Genomic DNA, 22,065 nt, shown 5'->3' with positions numbered 1-22,065 from the left:
TTAAGGCCACGGCCGCTTCCTTCCAACTCCTAGGCCTTTCCTATCCCATCGTTGCCATAAGACCTATCTGTGTCGGTGCGACGTAAAACCCCTAGCAAAAAAAAAAAAAAAATACAACACTCAAAGCATGTTTATACAAATTTTGTAGCACAGTGAACAATTAAGTAACCTTTCAATGTACTCTGGGGTCATTGAAAGGCATTTGTCACTTGGAAGGTTCTTATATGTAGAGCCCTGTGCGGATATACAAAATAATATCCGCACCCGCATCTACAAATGGTTATCTGCATCCGCAAAATGGTTATCTGCGGATATTGTAAATATTTAACTACAGTATATTATTCCCAAGGTATTGAAACGGTTAGATCTGTTAACATAATACAATAGGCCTGACACCTGTCACAAGAACCCCTACAAACACAGGTTTACGAGGGATTTTCTCTTGCGACCTTTATTCCTTCCTTCCATTAACTGTGCGCAGGAGCCAGTTAGACTTAGATCAGATTTACGGCTTTATGGTCTCAAGGCTGTTTAAATACCACTATTCTCCCATACCAGTGTCATGGGCTGCCTAACCGCAATGAAAAACAAGAGTATACCCGAGTCAAAATCAATAAACGTCATTATTTAGAAATTATCACCAAAATTATCCGCACTGCCATACACTTTGTATCCGCCAAGACACTAACTTCGTGGATATCCGTGCAGGGCTCTACTTATATGCAGAGAAAGATCTTTCATTGTCACATGATGTAACTGGGGCAAATTTTAAGAGAGGAATTTCTGCTGGAGAAATGTCCTCTGGTGAATCAGCATAATCTCCATTCAAAATTAAGCACACATTGTGAAATGTTGGATAACCAGGATTTATCTTTTAAATGTTTTTTGCAGTTTCCTCAATACACTTGCATCAGGTTTCCCATACACAGCACTTAGTTTTTCAATAGCATCTTCTAGGACAGTACCGGGCGAGTTGTCCGTGCGGTTAGGGGCATGCAGATGTGAGCTTGCATTTGGGAGATAGTGGGTTCAAACCCCACTGTCAGCAGTCCAGAAGATGTTTTTCCATTGTTTCCTATTTTTACACCAGGTAAATTACCTTGCTAAGGGCCGTTTTCCCCAAATGAGTTTAAACTAGGTTTATTTTAATCTAGTTTAAGTCTGAGTTTAAACTAACATTCATTTTCCCCATATTGGTTTAAACTTTGAATCAAGTTTAAACCTGGCTCAGAGTTAAACCTTCTATATTGTTGGTTTAAACTGCTGTTTATATTCAACCTTCTTGACATTTTATTAACGTATCTGTGATTTTCCTAATAGAAGGGTTAGTTTTGACTACCAGTACTGCAGCACTTTAATGAAAAACGTACTAAAATTATAACCTAGTTTTAGCATTAGAAAAATGGGAGAATTTATTGAAGTCTTTGGTTAAATAGGAAATAATTTTGATGTGCAAGAGAGGTTAAGAAGCCGCGTTCCAACAAAAGTTTACAATCTTGGAAAATTGGATGTAACGGAGTTCTTTGATGGATTTATAATTCATAAGCGAACAGCAAGGATTGTCTAGTATCGAAGAAGGATTCATTTAAAACGTCAACTGCACGAAATAATGCTATTTCGCTACAAGGAATGATTCTGGTTGCTTTAAGATATGATGCAGCAGGCATTTTTTTCATTAACAACGGGGACCACAGACCTTAAATTGCAGTCTCCTTATAATATTATATACTGTAAAATACTGTTGGTGGTATGAATACTGTAATGTGAAGCATAAAAATATTCATACATAACTAGTGTAATATGTCCGCTCTTCGTGCGGTACCTGGTGGCTGTGGTCACTAAAGCGTAAAGTCCGCATCGTCCGAATCCGTGACAAGATGGTTCGAATCCCATTTGTCGAAAATATTTTTACCATCAGAATGTTGACCGGCACGGTAGGAGAGGCGGTGGTATACAATTTCTAATCGCTAGATTATATATTTATAGGATCAGAAAAACAAAAAAGTGTTTCATGCTTGCTAGCAAACTTGTAATAGAATAAATTTTAGTGAAGAATGTTTCATCGTATCTATTGCCAGCATACCAGCAATAGAAATATTAATGCTATAGGGAGAAGAGTATTATGCATACAGTACGACATATCGCGAACTTGGTTATGTTATAAACGAATATGGAATCAAGTAATACATCTCCAAATAATACATCCTCAGTGGTCTGTCTGCTGGATCCAAGGTTTGTGAGATTGATCCCGGCCGAGGGCGATGGATTTTGATAGGAGATAGATCCCGAGCATGCTTAGAATTTGTTTACTTGAAATTCACATAAATGTTGATTTTTCTGAGGAAAGGAATACCGTAGGCCTATTGCTGAAAGACCAGGATTTTAATATTTCAACGTTCCCGTGTGTTCCATAAGACAATACAGACATCAAAAGACACGTATTAGGCCCACGGTACTTGTTTATGGTAAAGCATGACAGAGAAAAATAAGAAATAAAAGTGCGTTCCAATAAATTGTAGACAGCAATAGGTAGAATTATATGACACAACACTTCGCACAAATGTTAACAATTTATTTATCAGTAAAGCTAATATCCCGCCGAATTTGTTCTTTATTCACTACGTACGATAGCATTAATTCGCCACAAACAGCTGATATTATTACAAAAATGTCGGTCATTGAATTACTTGGCTCTGATTGGCCAATTCCAATCGACCATGCCTTCGACTATTCCTTCAGTGCAGCCAACGTTAGCGCCAACGACAGCTCGCCCGTTTAAACTAAACGAGTGTCAGAAATTGGTGGAGAAAATGGATGCAACTTTAAACTAGGTACTAAAGTTAAACGGGTTTAATTTATACCAGGTTTAACTCGATTTGGAGAAAATGGCCCTAAGAAAAATAAAAATATCTACGACAGCAATAGAATCTTGCAGTGGTAGCCCTGTACCTTAATTAACGGCCACTTCCTTCTCACTCCTAGCCCTTTCCCATCCCATCGTCACCATAAGACTTATCTATGTCAGTGGTACGTAAAGCAACTTATTAAAAAAAAAATTAAAGTCGATGGCAGCATTTGAATCTTGCAGCAGCAGCACTGATGTTTCTACATGTTTGATGCTTTGTGGAAGCCAGCTGAAGATGCTGCTGATGTAGGCAATTGAGGAGACATCTACGGAGTTACTAACAGCAGTTTGTGATTCACAAATTGATACAACATTTTCAGGATCAAAAGTATCTATAACAGTCTTCATAGCATCTAGATGCGCACTTATAGAAGTTAACTGCATCTATTTATGTTCCCCACTGCATTAACACTGGTTCTGGAGGCAGTTGTATCTCAGGTAATTGCTGTTTGTAAGATAGCAGTCATAATGGGGATTTTAGAAAAATCTTTTTTGTTGCTGAAATTAATCTATTCCCTTGTGGAAACTTAGCTCCAATATCTTTGGCAACATGTTGCAGTCCAGGAGCCAAGCACTTAAAATTGAGCATATTGGAATAAGACACTTTCAAAGCATTTGTGGCTTTATGCATATATGCTGCAGCATCAGAATAATACCCCACTAATACCTTTTGCTTATGAATCTGTCGGTCACAGAGCTTTTAATCCATCACTTGCAAATCTTGCAAATGTTGATTGATTTATACAGTCCAGTTCTTTACAGTAGATGAAAGATGGCTTTGAGGCGCTGTCAGGTTTTAGCTTCCCCACAACAAGATTTGCAATAAATCTACCCTTAGCATCCATATTTTCATCATCCACAACCAGTATGGTAGCATTTTTTATATACTATCTTATGTTGTATTTTGCTTGTTGTAGCAGACTTGAAGATAATTCTTGCATAGTATTGATTAGTGAGGATCATGTTGCCTGAAGTATTTTTCCAGAAAAGATGTTAATTCAGCCACTTTAAGTTTAAAGTATAGATAAGAAATGTGTTTTTCCACCATTCAATACACAATTTATTTTAATAGATTAAGCTAGTACCGGTTTCGGCCCTTTAACGGCCATCATCAGCTAGTACATGTTTTGTTTTAGCCATTAGACAATACACAAGTTGTTATTGTATTAGGCATCCGGATGTCTAATGGGGGATGGAAATGTATACAATAGCATATAATTAAAATATCAGTAGTCAGGGTAAAAAGTTACAAATAGAACATGAGTATGTAAAACATATTAAAAAACACACAGGCCAAAATATATAACATTTAAAAAGTTTCAACACATTAAAATGGTACGTATAGGTAGACACTTGTTAAAATTTTCAATTCATGCTATATAGATTCCATTCTTCTGTCCTCTGTGCAGTTCCTTTGCTTCTAAGTTATGTTGAATTTTAGTTGCGTAAGGTAATCTTTGAGAACATTCTGAAACTGGTGTACGTCTTATTGATATGGGCCTTTGTCATGAAGAAATTTTGTTATGTTATATATCCCAACTTGTGATATACTATGGCAAGTTTCAATATAGCGAACAGCAGGTCTCGAGCTTGTATTTAGAAGTAGTCGGTGGCAACACCTCTCTCGTCTATGTTTGTTCTTGTAGTCTGTAAAGAAGAACAAGAACAAACATAGACGAGAGAGGTGTTGCCACCGACTACTTCTAAATACAAGCTCGAGACCTGCTGTTCGCTATATTGAAACTTGCCATAGTATATCACAAGTTGGGATATATAACATAACAAAATTTCTTCATGACAAAGGCCCATATCAATAAGACGTACACCAGTTTCAGAATGTTCTCAAAGATTACCTTACGCAACTAAAATTCAACATAACTTAGAAGCAAAGGAACTGCACAGAGGACAGAAGAATGGAATCTATATAGCATGAATTGAAAATTTTAACAAGTGTCTACCTATACGTACCATTTTAATGTGTTGAAACTTTTTAAATGTTATATATTTTGGCCTGTGTGTTTTTTAATATGTTTTACATACTCATGTTCTATTTGTAACTTTTTACCCTGACTACTGATATTTTAATTATATGCTATTGTATACATTTCCATCCCCCATTAGACATCCGGATGCCTAATTCAATAACAACTTGTGTATTGTCTAATGGCTAAAACAAAACATGTACTAGCTGATGATGGCCGTTAAAGGGCCGAAACCGGTACTAGCTTAATCTATTAAAATAAATTGTGTATTGAATGGTGGAAAAACACATTTCTTATCTATACTTTGAATCTGTCAATACGGAAAATGAAATTTATAAATAATAATACTTTAAGTTTATACCTGCGAACCATGAGACCTTGCCATGGTTGGTAGGCTTGTGTGTCCCAGTGAAGCAGATAGCAGAGCCGCAGGTGCAACCATATCGGATGGGTATCTGTTGAGCAACCAGACTAACGAATGGTTAATCAAAAGGGGGGTAGCAGGCTCTCGGAAGTTGCAAGTGTGGCAGTCTACATGATCGACTGATATGGTCTTGTAATCATACTTAACATGGCTTAGCTGTGTTGATACTGCTACGCAGCGGAAAGCAACAGGAAACTACAGCCGTAACTAACTCCAGAGGACATGCAGCCATTTGTATGAATGATGTACTGATGATGGCTTCCTCCCGGGTAAAATATTTCGGAGGTAAAATAGTTCCCCATTCAGATCTCTAGATAGGGACTACACGAGAGGGGCAATCATCAGGAAGATTGATAATGACATTCTGCGAGCTGAAGCATGGAATGTTACAAGTTTGAAACGTGGTAGGTTAGAGAATCTGTAAAGGGAGATGGATAGACTAAAGTTAGATGTAGTTTGTATAAGTGAATTATGTTGGGAGGAAGAACAGGATTTTTGGTCAGGCGACTACTGAATTATCAACACAAAATCAAACAGGGAAAATGCAGGAGTTGGTTTAATAATGAATAAGAAAATAGGGCAGCGGGTATGCTACTACGACCAGCATAGTGAAGGGATTATTGTTGTCAACGTAGACACCAAACCAGTGGCCTGGAGAACAGTGCATGCCTATATGTCTATTAGTTCAGTGTATGATGAGGAAATCGCAAGAATATATGAAGAGATAGGAGATTTAATACAGTATGTAAAAGGTTACGAGAATCTAATTGTGATGGGAGACTGGGATGCAGTGGTAGGCCAAGGAAGAGAAGGTAATACAGTGGGAGAATTTGGATTGGAACAAAGGAATAAAAGAGGAAGTCGACTGGTTAAGCTTTTCACCAATCTCAATTTAGCTCTTACTAATCCTTGGTTCAAACACCACAAACGACGGCTGTATACATGGATGAGACCTGGAGACACTAGAAGGTATCAAATAGATTTCATTATGATTAGGCAGAGATTCAGAAATGTGGTGTTGGATCGCAAAACTCTCCCAGGAGCAGACATGGACTCTGATCACAACTTGTTGGGTCATGAAATGCTATCTGAAGCTGAAGAAATTGAGGAAGCTAAAGAATGCAAAGAGTTGGGTCTAGACAAGTTGAAAGAAAATGGTGTGAGGGCTTGTTTCAAGGAACATGTTGCGCAACGACTAAATTAAAAGGCTGAAGGGAACACAACAGAGGAAGAAAGGACAGTCATGAAGAATGAGGTTGGTATGGCTGCTGAAGAAATGTTAGGAAGAAAGGAAAGATCGACTAAGAATCAGTGGATAACTCAGGAGATGCTAGACCTGATTGATGAACGAAGAAAATACAAGAATGCTAGAAATGAAGAGGGCAGAAAAGAATACAGACGATTAATGAATGAAATGGATAGAAAGTGAAGGACAGCGAAGGAACAATGGCTGATAGAGAAGTGCAAGGATGTTGAAGGTTGTATGGTGCTAGGAAAGGTAGATTCTGCATACAGGAAAGCAAAAGGAAACCTTTGGGGAAATGGAAACTAGGTGTATGAACATTAAGAGCTCAGATAGAAAACCACTTCTAGGGAAAAAAAGACAGGCAAGAAAGATGGCAGGAACATATTCAACAGTTGTATCAAGATAAAAATGTAAATGATATGGTTCTGGAACAAGAAGAGACTGTTGATGCTGATGAAATGGGAGACCCAATTTTGAAGTCAGAATTCGACAGAGGTTTGAGAGACCCAAATAGGAACAAGGCACCTGGAATTTATAACATTCCCTCTGAATTACTGACTGTTTTAGGATAAACCACCATGGCGATGTTATTCCATTTAGTGTGCAAGATGTGCGAGACAGGAGAAGTGTTATCTGATTATCGGCAGAAAGTTGTTATACCTATTCCTAAGAAAGCTGGTGCTGACAAGTGTGATAACTACTGCGCCATTAGGTTAGTATCTCACGCCTACAAAATTTTAACATGTATTATTTACACAAGAATGGAAAGACAAGTTGAAACTGAGTTGGGAGTAGATCAATTTGGCTTCAGAAGAACTGTAGGAACACATGTAGCAATCCTGACTTTACATCTGATCTTATAGGATCGAATTAAGGACAAGCCGACGTACATGGCGTTCATAGATTTAGAAATCGCTTTCGATAATGTTGATTGACGTATAGAACAGGCAGTAAAGGAAATCAAGAAGAATTTGGAAAGGGAATTACAGTTCAAGGAGAGGAAATAAAAACCTTGAGATTTGCGGATGATATTGTTATTTTATCTGAGATTGCAGAAGATCTGGAGAAATTGCTGAATGGTATGGATGGAGTCTTGGGTAAGGAGTACAAGATGAAAATAAATAAGTCCAAAACAAAAGTAATGGAGTCCAGTCGTGTGTGAAAGCAGCTGATTGCAGGTAATGTTACATTAGAAAATGAAGTCTTAAAGGAAGTAGATGAATATTGTTACTTGGGTAGTAAAATAACTAACGATGGCGGAATTAAGGAGGACATAAAATGCAGGCTAACGCAAACAAGGAGGGCCTTTCTTAAGAAAAGAAATTTGCCCACTTCGAACATTGATATAGGAATTAGAAAGACGTTTTTGAAGACTTTTGTCTGGGGCATGGCTTTTTATGGACGATAAGTACCACAGAAAGAAAGAGAATAGAAGCTTCTGAAATGTGGTGTTACAGAAGAATGCTGAAGGTCTTTCTTTCTTTCTTTCTTTCTTTCTTTCTTTCTTTCTTTCTTTCTTTCTTTTTTTCTTTCTTTATTCGTGTCAGAAGAATGAACTTTACATACAGGTATTAAAAAGAAAACATGATATCTACATACCTACTATACAAATATACAGATCTATTATACAAAGAATCACAGATAAGGCCAATGACCTTCGATGTTAGGCCCCTATAAACAACAAGCAAGCAAGAATCACAGATAAAGCAACAATTTGATAGCTGGATGATTCTTGCCCAGTATTGGGCGATGTCAGTAGCGTTGGGGGAGTCTGCAATCAAGTCTTTCATAATGCACATTGAAGGACATAAAACACACTGACGTAAATGTTGGATCGTCTACTGCTCTCTGCAATCACAAAGTGATAAATCACTTGAGCATCCCTACTTCTGCAAATTTACTTTTGTTATGCCGACTTCTGTACTGAGTCTGTTAAGGACTTTCAATATTGTCCACTTCTCCTGGTGTCCACATGGAAGACTTTCCTTTGGCTCTATACAGTTGGAAATGTGGTTGATTCTTTCTTTCCACATTTTGACCCTAACATTCTCTGCTTTCCCCTCAAGGTTAACTGATGTGCGGAGAAAGCTTTTTCTAGATTTTAGCCTCTCTCTGTCTGGGTAGTACCCATAGAGAGAATGTGATTCTGAAGAATATGATTGGAGCCTTTCTTTGTTAGCTACCTCCCTACGAATCTCACCAGGTGCAGTACCAGCTAAAAGTTGGATCTTCTCAATGGGTGTAGGTATCAAACATTCAGTAATGATCCTGCGGCTTTCGTTTAGAGCGATGTCAACCTGCTTCATATGAGCTGACCTGTACCAAACCGGGGAGGCATACTTTCCTGCATAGTACCTTAGAGCTGGAGATGATGTTCTAATTGATTGTGGTTGTTTTCCACAGCTTGTTCCTGACAACTTTTGTAGAATTTTGTTTCTTGCTGCTATGTTTTGTTTTAAGTTTTGGCAATGTTTCTTATATGTTAATGTGCAATCCAGCATAACTCCCAGGTACTTTGGTGTAAAGCAGTGTTCCAGTAAGTTCCCTTTCCATAGTACTTTGAGTTTCTGAGAGGCCTGTGCATGCCGCAGATGGATCGCACAAATTTGAGTCTTAGCTGGATTTGGTTGAAGTTGGTTTTTATCATAATAGGTACCTAGCTTTTCTAATGCAGCAGTTAAAGAGATCTCTGCTTCATCAAAGGCATCAGTTTGAGTAGTGAGTGGAAGGTCATCGGCATAGATAATGGTAATCTGGTAATGGCTGGTCATTAGTGTAGATGTTGAAAAGAATAGGAGCCAGTACACTGCCTTGAGGTAGTCCATTCCTTTGATTTCTCCATATGCTTTGGCGTCCTTGGAATTCAACAAAAAAGCAACGATTTTCCAGGAGAGTAGCTATCATCTTGGTAACTTTGATGTCTGTAATCATTCTATAAAGCTTGTGTAATAATATCCTGTGAATTACTGTATCGTAGGCAGTTGAGAGATCCACTAAAGCCACCCCAGTGATCTTCATTTCAAACCCCTCTTCAGTGTGCTGGGTTAGATGTAAAATCTGTGCTGTGCAACTCTTTCCTGGGCAGAAGCCACATTGCTGAGGGATCATTAAGCGATTGAGCAACATTCTTTCCATTATTTTGTATAGGTGGCAGAGTAAGGAGATTGGTCCGAAATTTTTGGGGTCCGAAGATTCCTTTCCAGGTTTCAGAAATGCGATGGCCCTGGATTTGCTCCATATTTTTGGAATTTTTAGGGAGGTAAAACAGTTGTTGAAGAAGTTTAAAAGCCATGTCTGTGTGGTTGAACTGAAGTGTTTTATTTGTTCTATTGTGATACCATCTAATCCTGCCGCTTTTCCATTTTTGCTACATTGAATCGCTTTCTGTAATTCCGTTATTTCAAATGACCGGGATAGATTACTGGACTTCATTACCTCATTTTTTAGGATATTATGTTCCTTTCCCCTTATTAGGTGATTTGTTTTCCCGTTGATAACAAGTTGATTTGCGATTTGGTTTGCCGTAATATTTGCATGGCCGGGCTGAGTGGCTCAGACGGTTAAGGCGCTGGCCTTCTAACCCCAACTTGGCAGGTTCGATCCTGGCTCAGTCCGGTGGTATTTGAAGGTGCTCAAATACGACAGCCCCGTGTCGGTAGATTTACTGGCACGTAAAAGAACTCCTGCGGGACTAAATTCCGGCACCTCGGCGTCTCCGAAGACCTTAAAAAGTAGTTAGCGGGACGTAAAACAAATAACATTATTATTATTAACCCTCTACTGCCCAATGTGACTTTGAAGTCACACATTCTGTACACATTTTCTACTGTTAGAATGCAATTGAGCCACTACTTCCCAGTGTAACTTTCAAGTTACAGTATGGCTGTGTGATTTTCAACTGTTTATAGTTTAATAGTTATATGCATAAGCCACCAGGAAGTGCCAAATGTATGGTTGGGAGCATTTCCCAGGCACATGGCGGATAGCTAGTTTTACAATTATGTTTTTTGTTATTACTAACAAATTATATGCATAAAAAATATAGAAACCAAAGGTAAGCATCTTGAATATTTTATGAGACTGTTATTTTATAAATTAGTCAATTTTCACATATCAGAGCATTACTGCCCAGTGTGACTTGGAAGTCACAAACCTAATTTTTGAAAATCAAAAATGAAAATTCAATGAAAACTGCATTTATGTGTAGTTTACAACATATTTACTTAGTATATGGCAGAGAAAATTTTTTAAAACACAACAAAATAATTTGGGCAGTAGAGGGTTAATATTTGCATGGACTGGTCCCTTGGTTGGATCATTGCTAAGTCGTTCGAGAAGCTTCCAAGCCTTTTGGCTATCCCTTGACATGTCTGTTTCCTCCAAAAGTTTGATCCAAGCATCTTTCTTTGCCTCTGCAATTGAGGAAAGCAGTTTCCTTTCAGCTGAGATAGTGTCTTCACTTAGTGGATCTTCCTGAAACAGTGAAATATACCGTATTTACGTGAATAATACCCGCATATTAAAACAAAAATTGAGGCACGAAATTGGGGTGCGGGTTTTATTTGCGTTAGTGTTGGCATTTTTTTTTTCAAAATCAGTCTTCCTAAAGTTAGGGTGCGGGGATTATTCGCGTAAATACGGTATGTGTTCATTTGGGCAGCTGTGTCTGAATTTAGACCTTGTATATAGTCAACTCTGCATCCTCGTGGTATGGAAACGTGGGAAGCTTCCTTCACAGCTTCAACAAACTGATCATGAAACTCTGGTATTGGATTTATATCTGATATTATTTTTATCAAGAGTTGAGCTGAACTTCTGACTGCGACAGGGACTTTGGAGTATTTAAGAAAAACATTAAAAAAGTAGACAGAGTTTATACTATTGAAGAGTATATGGCAATTATTGTAAACAGCAAAGCAAATGTTACAGTTAAGTTAGTAGACTCAAGTGCAGTATTTAATTTTGACAAGTGGTGGCCTGAGTTTTTTAAAAAGTGACTGTATCAGCTGAAACATCGACAAAGAATACTCCTCGTGGTGGAAAGATTGCATTTTCTCCTTCTTCGTTTAAAGAATACAGATATAGGGCAGAGAAACCAGGAGTTCTTGTAGCACTTCCCTTCATAAACAGCATTGTGAAACATACGTAACTTTTGCACATTTTCCCTGCAACCAATGGCAGCATCTAGAGGGTGGGGTTCCAATAAAAGCTGAGAAGATTAAGGACTTGCGTAAACTGTTGAAATATGTTAGAATGAGGATGCTTTGGCATTTTATTTGGACATTATTTCGCAGCCAATGAATTCCCCTTAGGTTAGTAGTCTCGGTTGTAATACTGCAGTTATTTGGCGCTTCAAGGTCATTTGCATTTGTTTTCCCTGTTTTTTCTGTTGGGTAAACTGTATACAGTACTTATGTATTGCATTATGCTATGTTTAATATATAACAAAGGTTGGTATAGTTCGTATGAGAGATTTATTACCAACAGCCAATTTTTTTTCGCTGTTATTGGAGAAAGGAACTAAGTCAAAAAAGTTTAAACGGTCATAAAATTTATAAATTTTTCTTGAACATTTTCCTGTTACCTCCGTTACATATCTATCACTGATCTAAATATTATATAAAATAATGGGAACTATTGATTGAAGCGTGTCGGAGAAAATCAGTTTTTTTGCTCTCCTGAAAAGTAGCAAAATCTGACTTAGTTCCTTACTCGACTGCACGATTCAATTACATTTGATGGGGATGAAATTATGTGAAGACCGGTGCATAGTATTAAAGTAACAGTGTTTCCTGCAGCTAATTGGAACCTTTGCAAAAACTGATTTCACAGCTTTCTTTACCTGCGTTTGTCATCCTTTCAAGTACCTGTCGCTCATAGTTATCTTAATCACCCCCATTGGGGCGACTGATAACAGCTCCACATTATTAAACGTGAAGCTTGAACACAACAATTTATATAATATGAGAAACAAAAATGCTAAAATATGTAATCTTATGTAATATACCTAAGAATATGAGAATACCTACAAATATAAAAACCATATGTAAAATGAAATTCTGTTATAATAACCCTAACATAGTGGTTTGTGATCATATAACTTTTCCCAGCATCTAAATAGCAACGAATAAAATATGTAATTGGACAGAAATCCCAGCTCTACTCATTGTACTCTAGCACTGAACAGATTAAAATTCATCTTTAAGTAATCAAACCTACTAATACAGTAAACCCTCATGAAGATGTATCTGCAGCGGGCAAGGAAAGAGAATGTGTTAAATGAGAAAACTTCCCATTTAATGTGCAATAAAAAAACTATTGAATGGGGATGTAGAAAAAACTTCATACATTTTTTTGACATGCATGCGTATTACATCTTCTATGTACGTGTACAGTGAAAACCATAACTACCAATTCTGAAGACAAGAGGAGAGTATTAAAAGGTGTGAAAAACATGAGAGAACAGGTATGAAAACCTTTTCTATCGGGGCTTATGAATTAATGACTATTAAAAGGCATGTAAAATACGAGACACCCCCTGTGGGTGGGGAACGCAGATGAAGAATACACTCATGGTATCCCCTGCCTGTCATAAGAAGCGACCAAAAGGGGGCGACCAAGGGATAATTGAATTAGAACTATGAAACTACTTGTGATTAGTACCATCATGCTGGAAACACCATGGGTCGCCTTTACTTGTGAGTAGTACCACTATGTTTGGTACACAATAGGTTTGTGATCAGTAGCAGTAGAGCTTCCAGTACCTGTGATTAGTACCACTATATGCGGAACATCACAGGCTTACGTTGTCTGTGATTTGTACCATTATGTGAGAAACACCATGGGTCTGGGCGTTGCCCGTGATTAGTACCACTATATGAGCGACACCGTTGGTCTGCGTTGCCTGTGATTTGTACCCACCATGTGAGGAACACCACGGGATAGTACGAGTCCCTGTGATTAGTACACCTATGTGAGGTGCACTATGTGTTTGTGTTGCCTGCGAATGTTGCCATTATGTGAGAAACATCATAGGTCTGCGTTACCTGTGTGACGTACAGTACTTGTGAATGGTACCATAAAGTTTGGAACACCGTGAATTTACGCTACTTTTGATTAGTACCGCAACTTGAGAAATACCATGGTACCACTTTACTAGCGATAAATACTATTATGAGAAACCGTTGACCTATATTTTGAACCCCTTAAGACAACAAGCATCATCAATTCAGGATTGTGCTTTGGAAGCATTCACTTGGTCAGTAATACAGGGTGAAGCGAAATTCGCGCACTCAGGCGATGCAGCGCGACTCTTCACATGCCAGCAATAAAAAATTGTCTCTCACAAAAGTTCGTCCTGCGAGTATATCCCGGAGAAAAAGGATGTTGAAGAGTGGCAATCTGGCAACACTGTAACCACATGTAGGGTAACTATGTCTGTCAGCACATATTAGTCGTGTTGTACAGTTGGTGCAGTGGATAGAGTTTTGGGTTAGCATGCAGGAGTTCGAGGGGTCAATCCTGGGTTGAGGCGTATGTTCTTATTTCGTAAGTGTAGTCCAGGTGGTGTGGTATCTGGCATCTTAATCGTCAACAGAGATTGCAGCGGGTTGTCTAGAAGCCATTTGTCGTTGCCATAAGACCTATCTGTGTCGGCGCGACGCAAAAAAAACGAAAAAAAAAAACAAACCATTTGCACTTACATACTACGATCCTAGAAATGGACGAACAGTCGTTTTCATTGGTTAGCCTTGAAAGACGCCCTTTCCACGTCATGGGCGTAATTTTGACTGCCTACTTGAACATGACCATCAACACTTTAGTAATATCCGGCATTGGTTCAGACCAGCTCGAGTCGAAGATGTGAGTTTTAACATTCCATCAATTCTGTGCGCTTAAGATGCGGATACGTGTTCACTTCTTGAAGGATTTTAATTTTGTCTTCATTAGCAGCCAATTTCATGACCTTTTCTATATCCATAACTAGGCAATTACTAGTTCAATGTGTACCGTGTTACTGCTGTAACTAGACTATCACAAGACAAATATGCATCTTGCTACTCAATTTCCCACAATTATGTTCTTAAACTGTAGGTAGGCTATCACCCGGCAAATATTCTCTACCCTTCACTCTACGACTCAACACAGAATAAATTTGAAACTTCTGATTGGAATGCGAAATATGAGCAGAAACTGGCTCACTGGGTTATTCGGCAATCTCACTGCTAACTGGCAAGTAAAACTCAACTTGCCTGAGGCCAACAGCTTGCGCCTCGAAAGTACAATTTACCCTGTGAAGTTCAGGAATTCAAGGCCTTTTCTCATTGTCGCACAAGTTTCTCGACCTGCCTCCTGTGGTAAGGGTTCTTACCTGTGTTGGAAATAACATTCCATTTACAACGGATGACAAAGAACATTTTCATGGCTGAGTAAAACTGTGGTCGTACTAAGCGTTAAAAGGAGAAGTTCCTATTTATGTAGATTTAATGATGGGAATCGGGACTTAATTTACGATGTGCTAAATGAGGAAGTGAGCAAGTGGCTGTGTGATTACGGTGACACAGCTGTGAGCTTGCTTTCGGGAGACAGTGGGTTTGAACCCTACTGTCGGTAGCCATGAAGGTGATTTTCCGTGTTTCTCATTTTCATGCCAGGCAGATGCTGGGGCTGTACCTTAATTAAGGCCATGGCCGCTTCCTTCTCACTCTTAGCCCTTTCCTATCCCATCGTCGCCATAAGACCTATCTGTGTCTGTGCGACATAAAGCAAATTGTTGCTAAACAAGAAAACATCTTTATGGGGAAAGCATTAATGAGGTTTCACTGTATTTTTCGGACAAGATAGCAGTTGAATCTCAAGTTACATATTTGAAAAGAAATATATACAACATGAACACAAATGATTGCAGTTTATCTTGTCTTGCTCTGAAGAAAGCTCTTCAAACTGGACATGACGTGATTGAGCAGACGAAGCCATTACTTTTATAACTTTTAGCGACTCTGTGTCCGACTCGTTGGCTGAATGGTCAGCGTACTGGCCTTCGGTTCAGAGGGTCCCGGGTTCGATTCCCGGTCGGGTCGGGGATTTTAACCTTCATTGGTAAATTCCAATGGCCTGGGGGCTGGGTGTTTGTGCTGTCCCCAACATCCCTGCAACTCACACACCACAAACAACACTATCCTCCACCACAATAACACGCAGTTACCTACACATGGCAGAAGCCGCCCACCCTCATCGGAGGGTCTGCCTTACAAGGGCTGCACTCGGCTAGTAATAGCCACACGAAATTATTAGCGACTCTGTGGTCTTTTCATACTTTCTGCATAACTTTGATGTATTTGACCTGCTGGAGAATGAAGCCTCTGCCTTTGAGTCATAGTCCTAATGGTATTGCATTGTGTAATAAAATGCATCATGACTGTTCCAATTTCAAAATATCCTATACTCTCACAAAGTCTATCTATCACGTCATTGCTTCTGAAACAAGCCGATACATTAACATTACAGCCTCTATGTTTCACTGATGGTATTTGGCATTTTGCCTTTACCCATTTCCTTAAACAATGGTGAATATACTGCCAGCAGTTTAACTCTAACTTCTCAAATTTGGACTTCTCAGTCCTTGGTATGTTTCCAGTGGCCATTTGTCCAGTCTTCATATTGTTTGTTCCTCTGAAGCATCTGAGTCACTTGTGTACTAAGGCATTTTAATTAGCTGTACCTTCAGATCAGACATGAAGTTTATCACATACAAAGATTAGTGTAGGAAAACTAAATTGCTGCTTCTAATTATTGTGAAGCCTTGAATTTCACTGTTACATTTTCTGATTCCATGTATATTATGCATACCTGCCAACTTTTACGGTTTATCCGTAGAATTTACGGAAATTGCAGCAAAAATTTGAAACGTTAAGATTCGATAATCACCCCACTTCCGTACAATCTATTGTTTGCGTGGGTTGAAGGCAAGTCTACGATAGTCGATAACTCTTTCTTTGATATGATTGGTACTTTTAATCGTGTGAGGTTTGTGTCGTCATTGGAATTGAATTTAAAGCTGGTATCTCTTTGGCTGGTATGACAGTTCTTCCATGTGAATCTTAGGTGTCGACAGGCTCTGCTCTGCAAAATTCTTTGTTCCACTCCATTCGCTTGTGATTTAACCTATATTCTTTGACCACGTGAGTGTTGTTCTTTGTTCACGAAGTTGGTGTTCCTTGAATGTTTTGGCCTTTTAAGATTATGACATTTTAATGAAGTGTTCGAGGTTTTGTGTTATAAATTCGTAAGTCACAGTTTCCTGTATTCCTTGGTCTAATTACATTTGTTCCATGTGTGTGTGTGTGTGTGTGTGTGTGTGTGTGTGTGTGTGTGTGTGTGTGTGTGTGTGTGTGTGTGTGCGCGCGCGCACGCTCTTTTTACCATGTGCATATTCTTTGTGCATGAGGTTGGCATCTTGTTCATTTAATGGTTTAAGACTTTGTGTGCTTTGACATGTTTTAATTAAGTGTTTGCCTTGAATGTTTGTTGTAATTTTATGTGATGTTCATTGATCCAGGTTCTTTTCGATGTTTCAGTAGATATCGAGACATTTGTTCTCGGACATTTTCATATGCTATATTCCTATTGTAGGATTCGTGAATAAATCCAACAAGAAACAGTACATCCAGACATTTAAAGAATCATATTCTGTTCATTTTCCGTGCATACTAAAATCAAGAAAGGGAGAAATTTTTTCCTTTGCATGGTATGGGGGTGTGATATTAACATTGCACATGGTGTCCAGCTCCATGGCTAAATGGTTAGCTTGCTGGCCTTTGGTCACAGGGGTCCTGGGTTCGATTGCCGGCAGGGTTGGGAATTTTAAACATCATTGGTTAATTTCGCTGGCACGGGGGCTGAGTGTATATGTCATCTTCATCATCATTTCATCCTCATCATCATGATGCGTAGGTCGCCTGTGGGTGTCAAATCAAAAGACCTGCACCTGACTAGCCAAATCTGTCCTCGGACACTCCCGACACTAAAAGCCAAACGCCATTTCATTATACATGGTGGAAGAAACGATTTAAGTAATCATGGAATTGCGGTAAACACATAAGTTATGTTAAATAGAAGGAAGATAACAAGTCTGCCAAGGCTAGAAATGTTGACAGTGACATAATTAGGGCCGAGTGTCTGTTTACTTCCTTTTTGGTGGAACACAATGTGCCCTTAAATGTGGCTGATCATGCTTGTGCTTTATTTAAGATGATGTTTCCCACATGAGAAGTTGCAAAGGAATATAGCTGTGGTCGCAAGGAAACGACATGCATTGTAAATAAAATGGCAAAAAATGCATCATCTGAAATTGTTAAGTGCCTTTAGAATGGACCATTTTCTTTGACAATGGATGGAAACAATGATACGAATGCTAAGTTGTATCCTATTGTTGTTACATTCTATGATGTTCCGTGGGAAAAAGCAGTGAGCACTCTGCTATCCATACCAGCGTTAGACGGGGACTTAACAGGGCGAAACATAGGTAACCTAATGTTATCACAGCTGAATTCTCATAACATACCAATTGAAAACTGTGTGGCTTTCTGCTCCGACAATGCTCCTGTTATGATAGGTACACAAAAATAGGGGTTTCAGCAGTTCTGAAGGAAGTTCAACCAGTTATTGCCATCATAGGTTGCATTTGCCATCTGAAAAAGGTGCTAGATGATTACCACTTAAAGTGGATCAGATCCTTGTTGATATTTCTTAGAGAAGAATGTCAAAAGGAAAGAATGCCTTCAGAAATGTCAAAACTTCCACAGTAAAGAGTCAAAGAAAATTCTGAAGCATGTGTGTATTAGGTGGTTAGTCAGGTATTTGGATAGACTACTGGACCAGTCAGATCCGCTTCTTTCTTTCTTCAAGGATGAAGTAATATTATGTAGGCTGCCCAAAACATTTCCACAAGTTTGACATCTTTCAGAATACCTAGAGTTGAACAAAGTGGATCCAAGGAGTATCAGAAGAAGAGAATTCTTGATTCTGCTACTACACATGCCCCTAAAGGAATAGCATATTCTTCCATGTGTGACAAACCCATTCTAAAAAGTAAGACTTCTGCTACAAAACGTGAGGAAAAATTATGTTCCTGTCCTCAAACTTGAACTAAGCCTTTTGCACTTTCCTTCATGTGGCTATCCCTCTATTTGATAAATTCAATGTTGCCCTTCACACTTCTTCCCCACAAGTTCACTTTTTATTAGAACTTCTAATGGATTTGCTAAAGCAGTTGTTCACCAGGTTTGTTAATCCCAAAATTGTCTAAAGCTCCTCATTGCTCGAAGTTGAGTACAACTTGATTCAAAATTGATGAAGTGATGATGAGTTAGTTATTGGCATTCAGACTTCAAACATAGCGAATGATCTCCAGGATACAGATAAATCCCTTTTCTTTAGCAGTTAGAAACTACTTTTGTACTGCTTGTGACTACATCATCAAGTTTCCACTCAAGGATGATGTGTTAAAGCATGCTCAAACTGCTGGGTTAGACAAAATTGAAGATGCACAGTTTTCTTCCATAGGTTTTTTTTTGGAAAAGTTTCCTATCATGGAATGCAGGGAAGAGAATGAAACTACAGATGAGGTGGTGAATGAGCTTCAGAGGCAGTTCACAGCTCTTCAGGTAGATGACACTTTGGCTGCGAATCAAGATGCTGCTTCCAGTTAAGCACACATATCAAGAATTGGAGCCGATGGACATCTTAATAACCGAATTTCTAGAGTAATGCTCTCTATTCCCTTCATACCCCATAGCAATGCAGAATGTGAACGTGTTTTCAACCTTGTGAAGAAAAGTAGAACATAGTTCAGATCATCCATGTCCAGTGAATCTCTGGAGTCTATTTCTGTTTTGAAGCCCAGGTGTTCTGGTCTCTGTTATGACAAAACATTTTCTCAAGATTTTTTGCAGGAAGCTAAAAAAGCCACAACTAGCATGTGATTTGCAGTGTGTATTCTAATATTTCTTGCCTGTGTTACGTTAAACAAGTTTTATTGTGTAAAGCCTTTTTCAATTATCTGCTTAACTTATCAAGGAAGTCCTGTTATGTATGCTCCAAACCAATATTCACCACATGCCTGCTGCTGTTTAACATGGATTTCTTCTTGATTGTTATGTTCATCTACAAATCATTGGCCTATGGTGTAAGTAGATATGATTTACTAAGAGCTGGTTCATTCCTATGATCGTTAGATATGATTTCATTGAGGTATCCTGTTTAAAGCCTGAATTATTGTGTTTTGTAGCCCAGAAGTGTTATTATTGTATACATCTGATGGCCAGGCAGACATCCATTTTTGAAAATGAGACAAAGTCTGTCATAGTGCATTGGCACTGCCGGTAGTTCCAAGCCTACGCAGTGGCCTCCACAGTATGCACTAGCCATGCATCTTGGTAGGTGTGCTATTTCCCAACTGATGAGCCCAATTTAGCACACTGGGGCGAAACGCTGGCAACAAGGAATGTGTTAGCCGGAAAATTTATAATGTTCAATAACGGATCAACTATATTGGTATTATAAATTTTATCATTCGGGACAAATATTTCAGGTTTCCTGTGGGAATCAACGTCTATATCAAGCAGGGGTATGTCGAAAATCGTTATACTTCTGCTGCGCGTGAGTTTTACTGATGGCCCTTTTTAAAAGTTGGCAGGTATGATTATGTAATGCTTCTTGGTTGTATAAATCCAACCAGAACCTGCCTTTACCCTTTTCCTGAACTGATTACATTACACGGATTTTGTAATCCAGTCGTGAAGTCATTTCTAAACCTTGGGCTGAGTGGCTGAGACTATACAAGCACTCACTGACATTCTGAGCCCAAGTTGGTGGGTTTGCTCAGCAGCACCGTCGTGTTGGTTTATTTACCAGCACAAAAAGGAACTCCTGGAGAACATTCCGTCACCTCAGTATCTCGAAACTCCTGAAAGGTCTTAGTGGGATGTTAAAATAGTAACATCATTATTATTATTATTATTATTATTATTATTGTTGTTGTTGTTGTTGTTGTTGTTGTTGTTGTTGTTGTTGTTGTTGTTGTTGCTGCTGCTGCTGCTGCTGCTGCTGCTGCTGCTGCTGCTGCTGCTGCTGCTGCTGCTGTTATTTTTTTGTACGATCATCGGTGTAAGAGCAATCATATCTTGGATGCCTCTATTGCTTCCCCTCACCTCTGCCATGGGCAAGTTAACTTCCTCTGGAACCTAAAAAGTTGTTGGAATTGTTAATGTGTGTATATGCACTATTTGCAATGTTGACCTGATCACTTCTCAACATTAATTTGCAAAAAATAGGAAAAAATGGTTTCCAAATATTTTTGAGTAAAGATTATTACATTCCTTAGTTATAATTTTTGAGATTCTTTTAAAGTAAATTTAATGTTGTTTTCAATTCCTTTACTGGGCTGGGTAACCCAGACAGTGCACAGCACTTGCCTTCTGAACTGAAGTTGGTGGTTTTGATTCCGGCTCAGTCCAGTGGTACTTCAAAGTGCTAAATTACATCAGTCTCATGACTTACTGGCACTTTAAAAAACTCCTGTGGCGCAAAATTCTGACACCTCAGTGTCTCCGAAAACCTAAGAGTAGTTAGAACCAATAACATTATTTTTCAGTTCCTCCTTTAAGGTGAAATTTCAGCTCTTCACATACTGTAATTTACATGAATTTCTTGTTTTATAGCCCTGTTCCATCGTATAATTGGACAAGACGTGGAGCCAACCTGCCTCGTGGAGCTATGACTCTCAGCTTTAATCGGGTGCTAATTTTGCCAAGGGTCCAAGTAGAGGATCAGGGAGAGTATGTCTGCAGAGCCCACAATGACAGAGCTGCAATTGAGCATTCTGTTATTCTTGCAATTCAAGGTATGATCGAGGTTTGCATTTCCCCATGTTATCTGTTTTTCTATGCATTTGTTTCTTTCGTAATTTTATTGAAGTAGTTGATTTGTATAGCCACGGCTGGTAGGCCTTTATGGACAGAATAGTGATAGTTTTGTGAAAGAATGATATTTTTTGCTGTTTTAACATTATTTGAGCTTGACTTTATCATGTACTGTACATATATTTCTTGGTAAGTTGGGAATACTGCTTATATCCATCCAGAAGATGTCAAAATTATTTTTGTCAAGGGAGCTATGAAATTCTATTATGCCTTGCATTAAGCATTTTGATCTGATGACTTTCTTAATGGCAGAGTGTACTTAAGGACTCTAATCTATTATATTGGACCATGAATAGAGATGTAATGGGTATGATAAGAAAAAAAACAAAAACAAAAAACTGGCACTCACCTCTGCCATGGGTAAGTTAACTTCCTCTGGAATCTAAAAAGTTGCTGGAATTGTTAATATGTGTATATGCACTATTTGAAATGTTGACCTGATCACTTCTCGACATTAATTTGCAAAAAATAGGAAAATATGGTATAGAAAATTTAGTGATCTATAGAAAGTCAATTTAGTGGACTGT

The 22,065-nt window shown here is 38.6% G+C and overlaps 1 protein-coding gene across 1 annotated transcript in view; it reads left to right on the top strand.

Annotated features, from left to right (window-relative positions):
• The window catches only part of Cont (Contactin), a 314,894-nt gene that overhangs the window by 112,665 nt on the left and 180,164 nt on the right, over nt 1-22,065 (top strand). Inside the window, exon 9 of the mRNA XM_067141447.2 lies at nt 21,278-21,459. Coding sequence (XP_066997548.2) covers nt 21,278-21,459 — 182 coding nt within the window. The remainder of the gene's footprint in view (nt 1-21,277; nt 21,460-22,065) is intronic.

The sequence above is a fragment of the Anabrus simplex genome, chromosome 2, assembly GCF_040414725.1.
Source record: "Anabrus simplex isolate iqAnaSimp1 chromosome 2, ASM4041472v1, whole genome shotgun sequence".
NCBI classification, from domain to species: Eukaryota; Metazoa; Arthropoda; class Insecta; order Orthoptera; family Tettigoniidae; genus Anabrus; species Anabrus simplex.
This window is presented reverse-complemented; position numbering and strand designations above follow the sequence as displayed.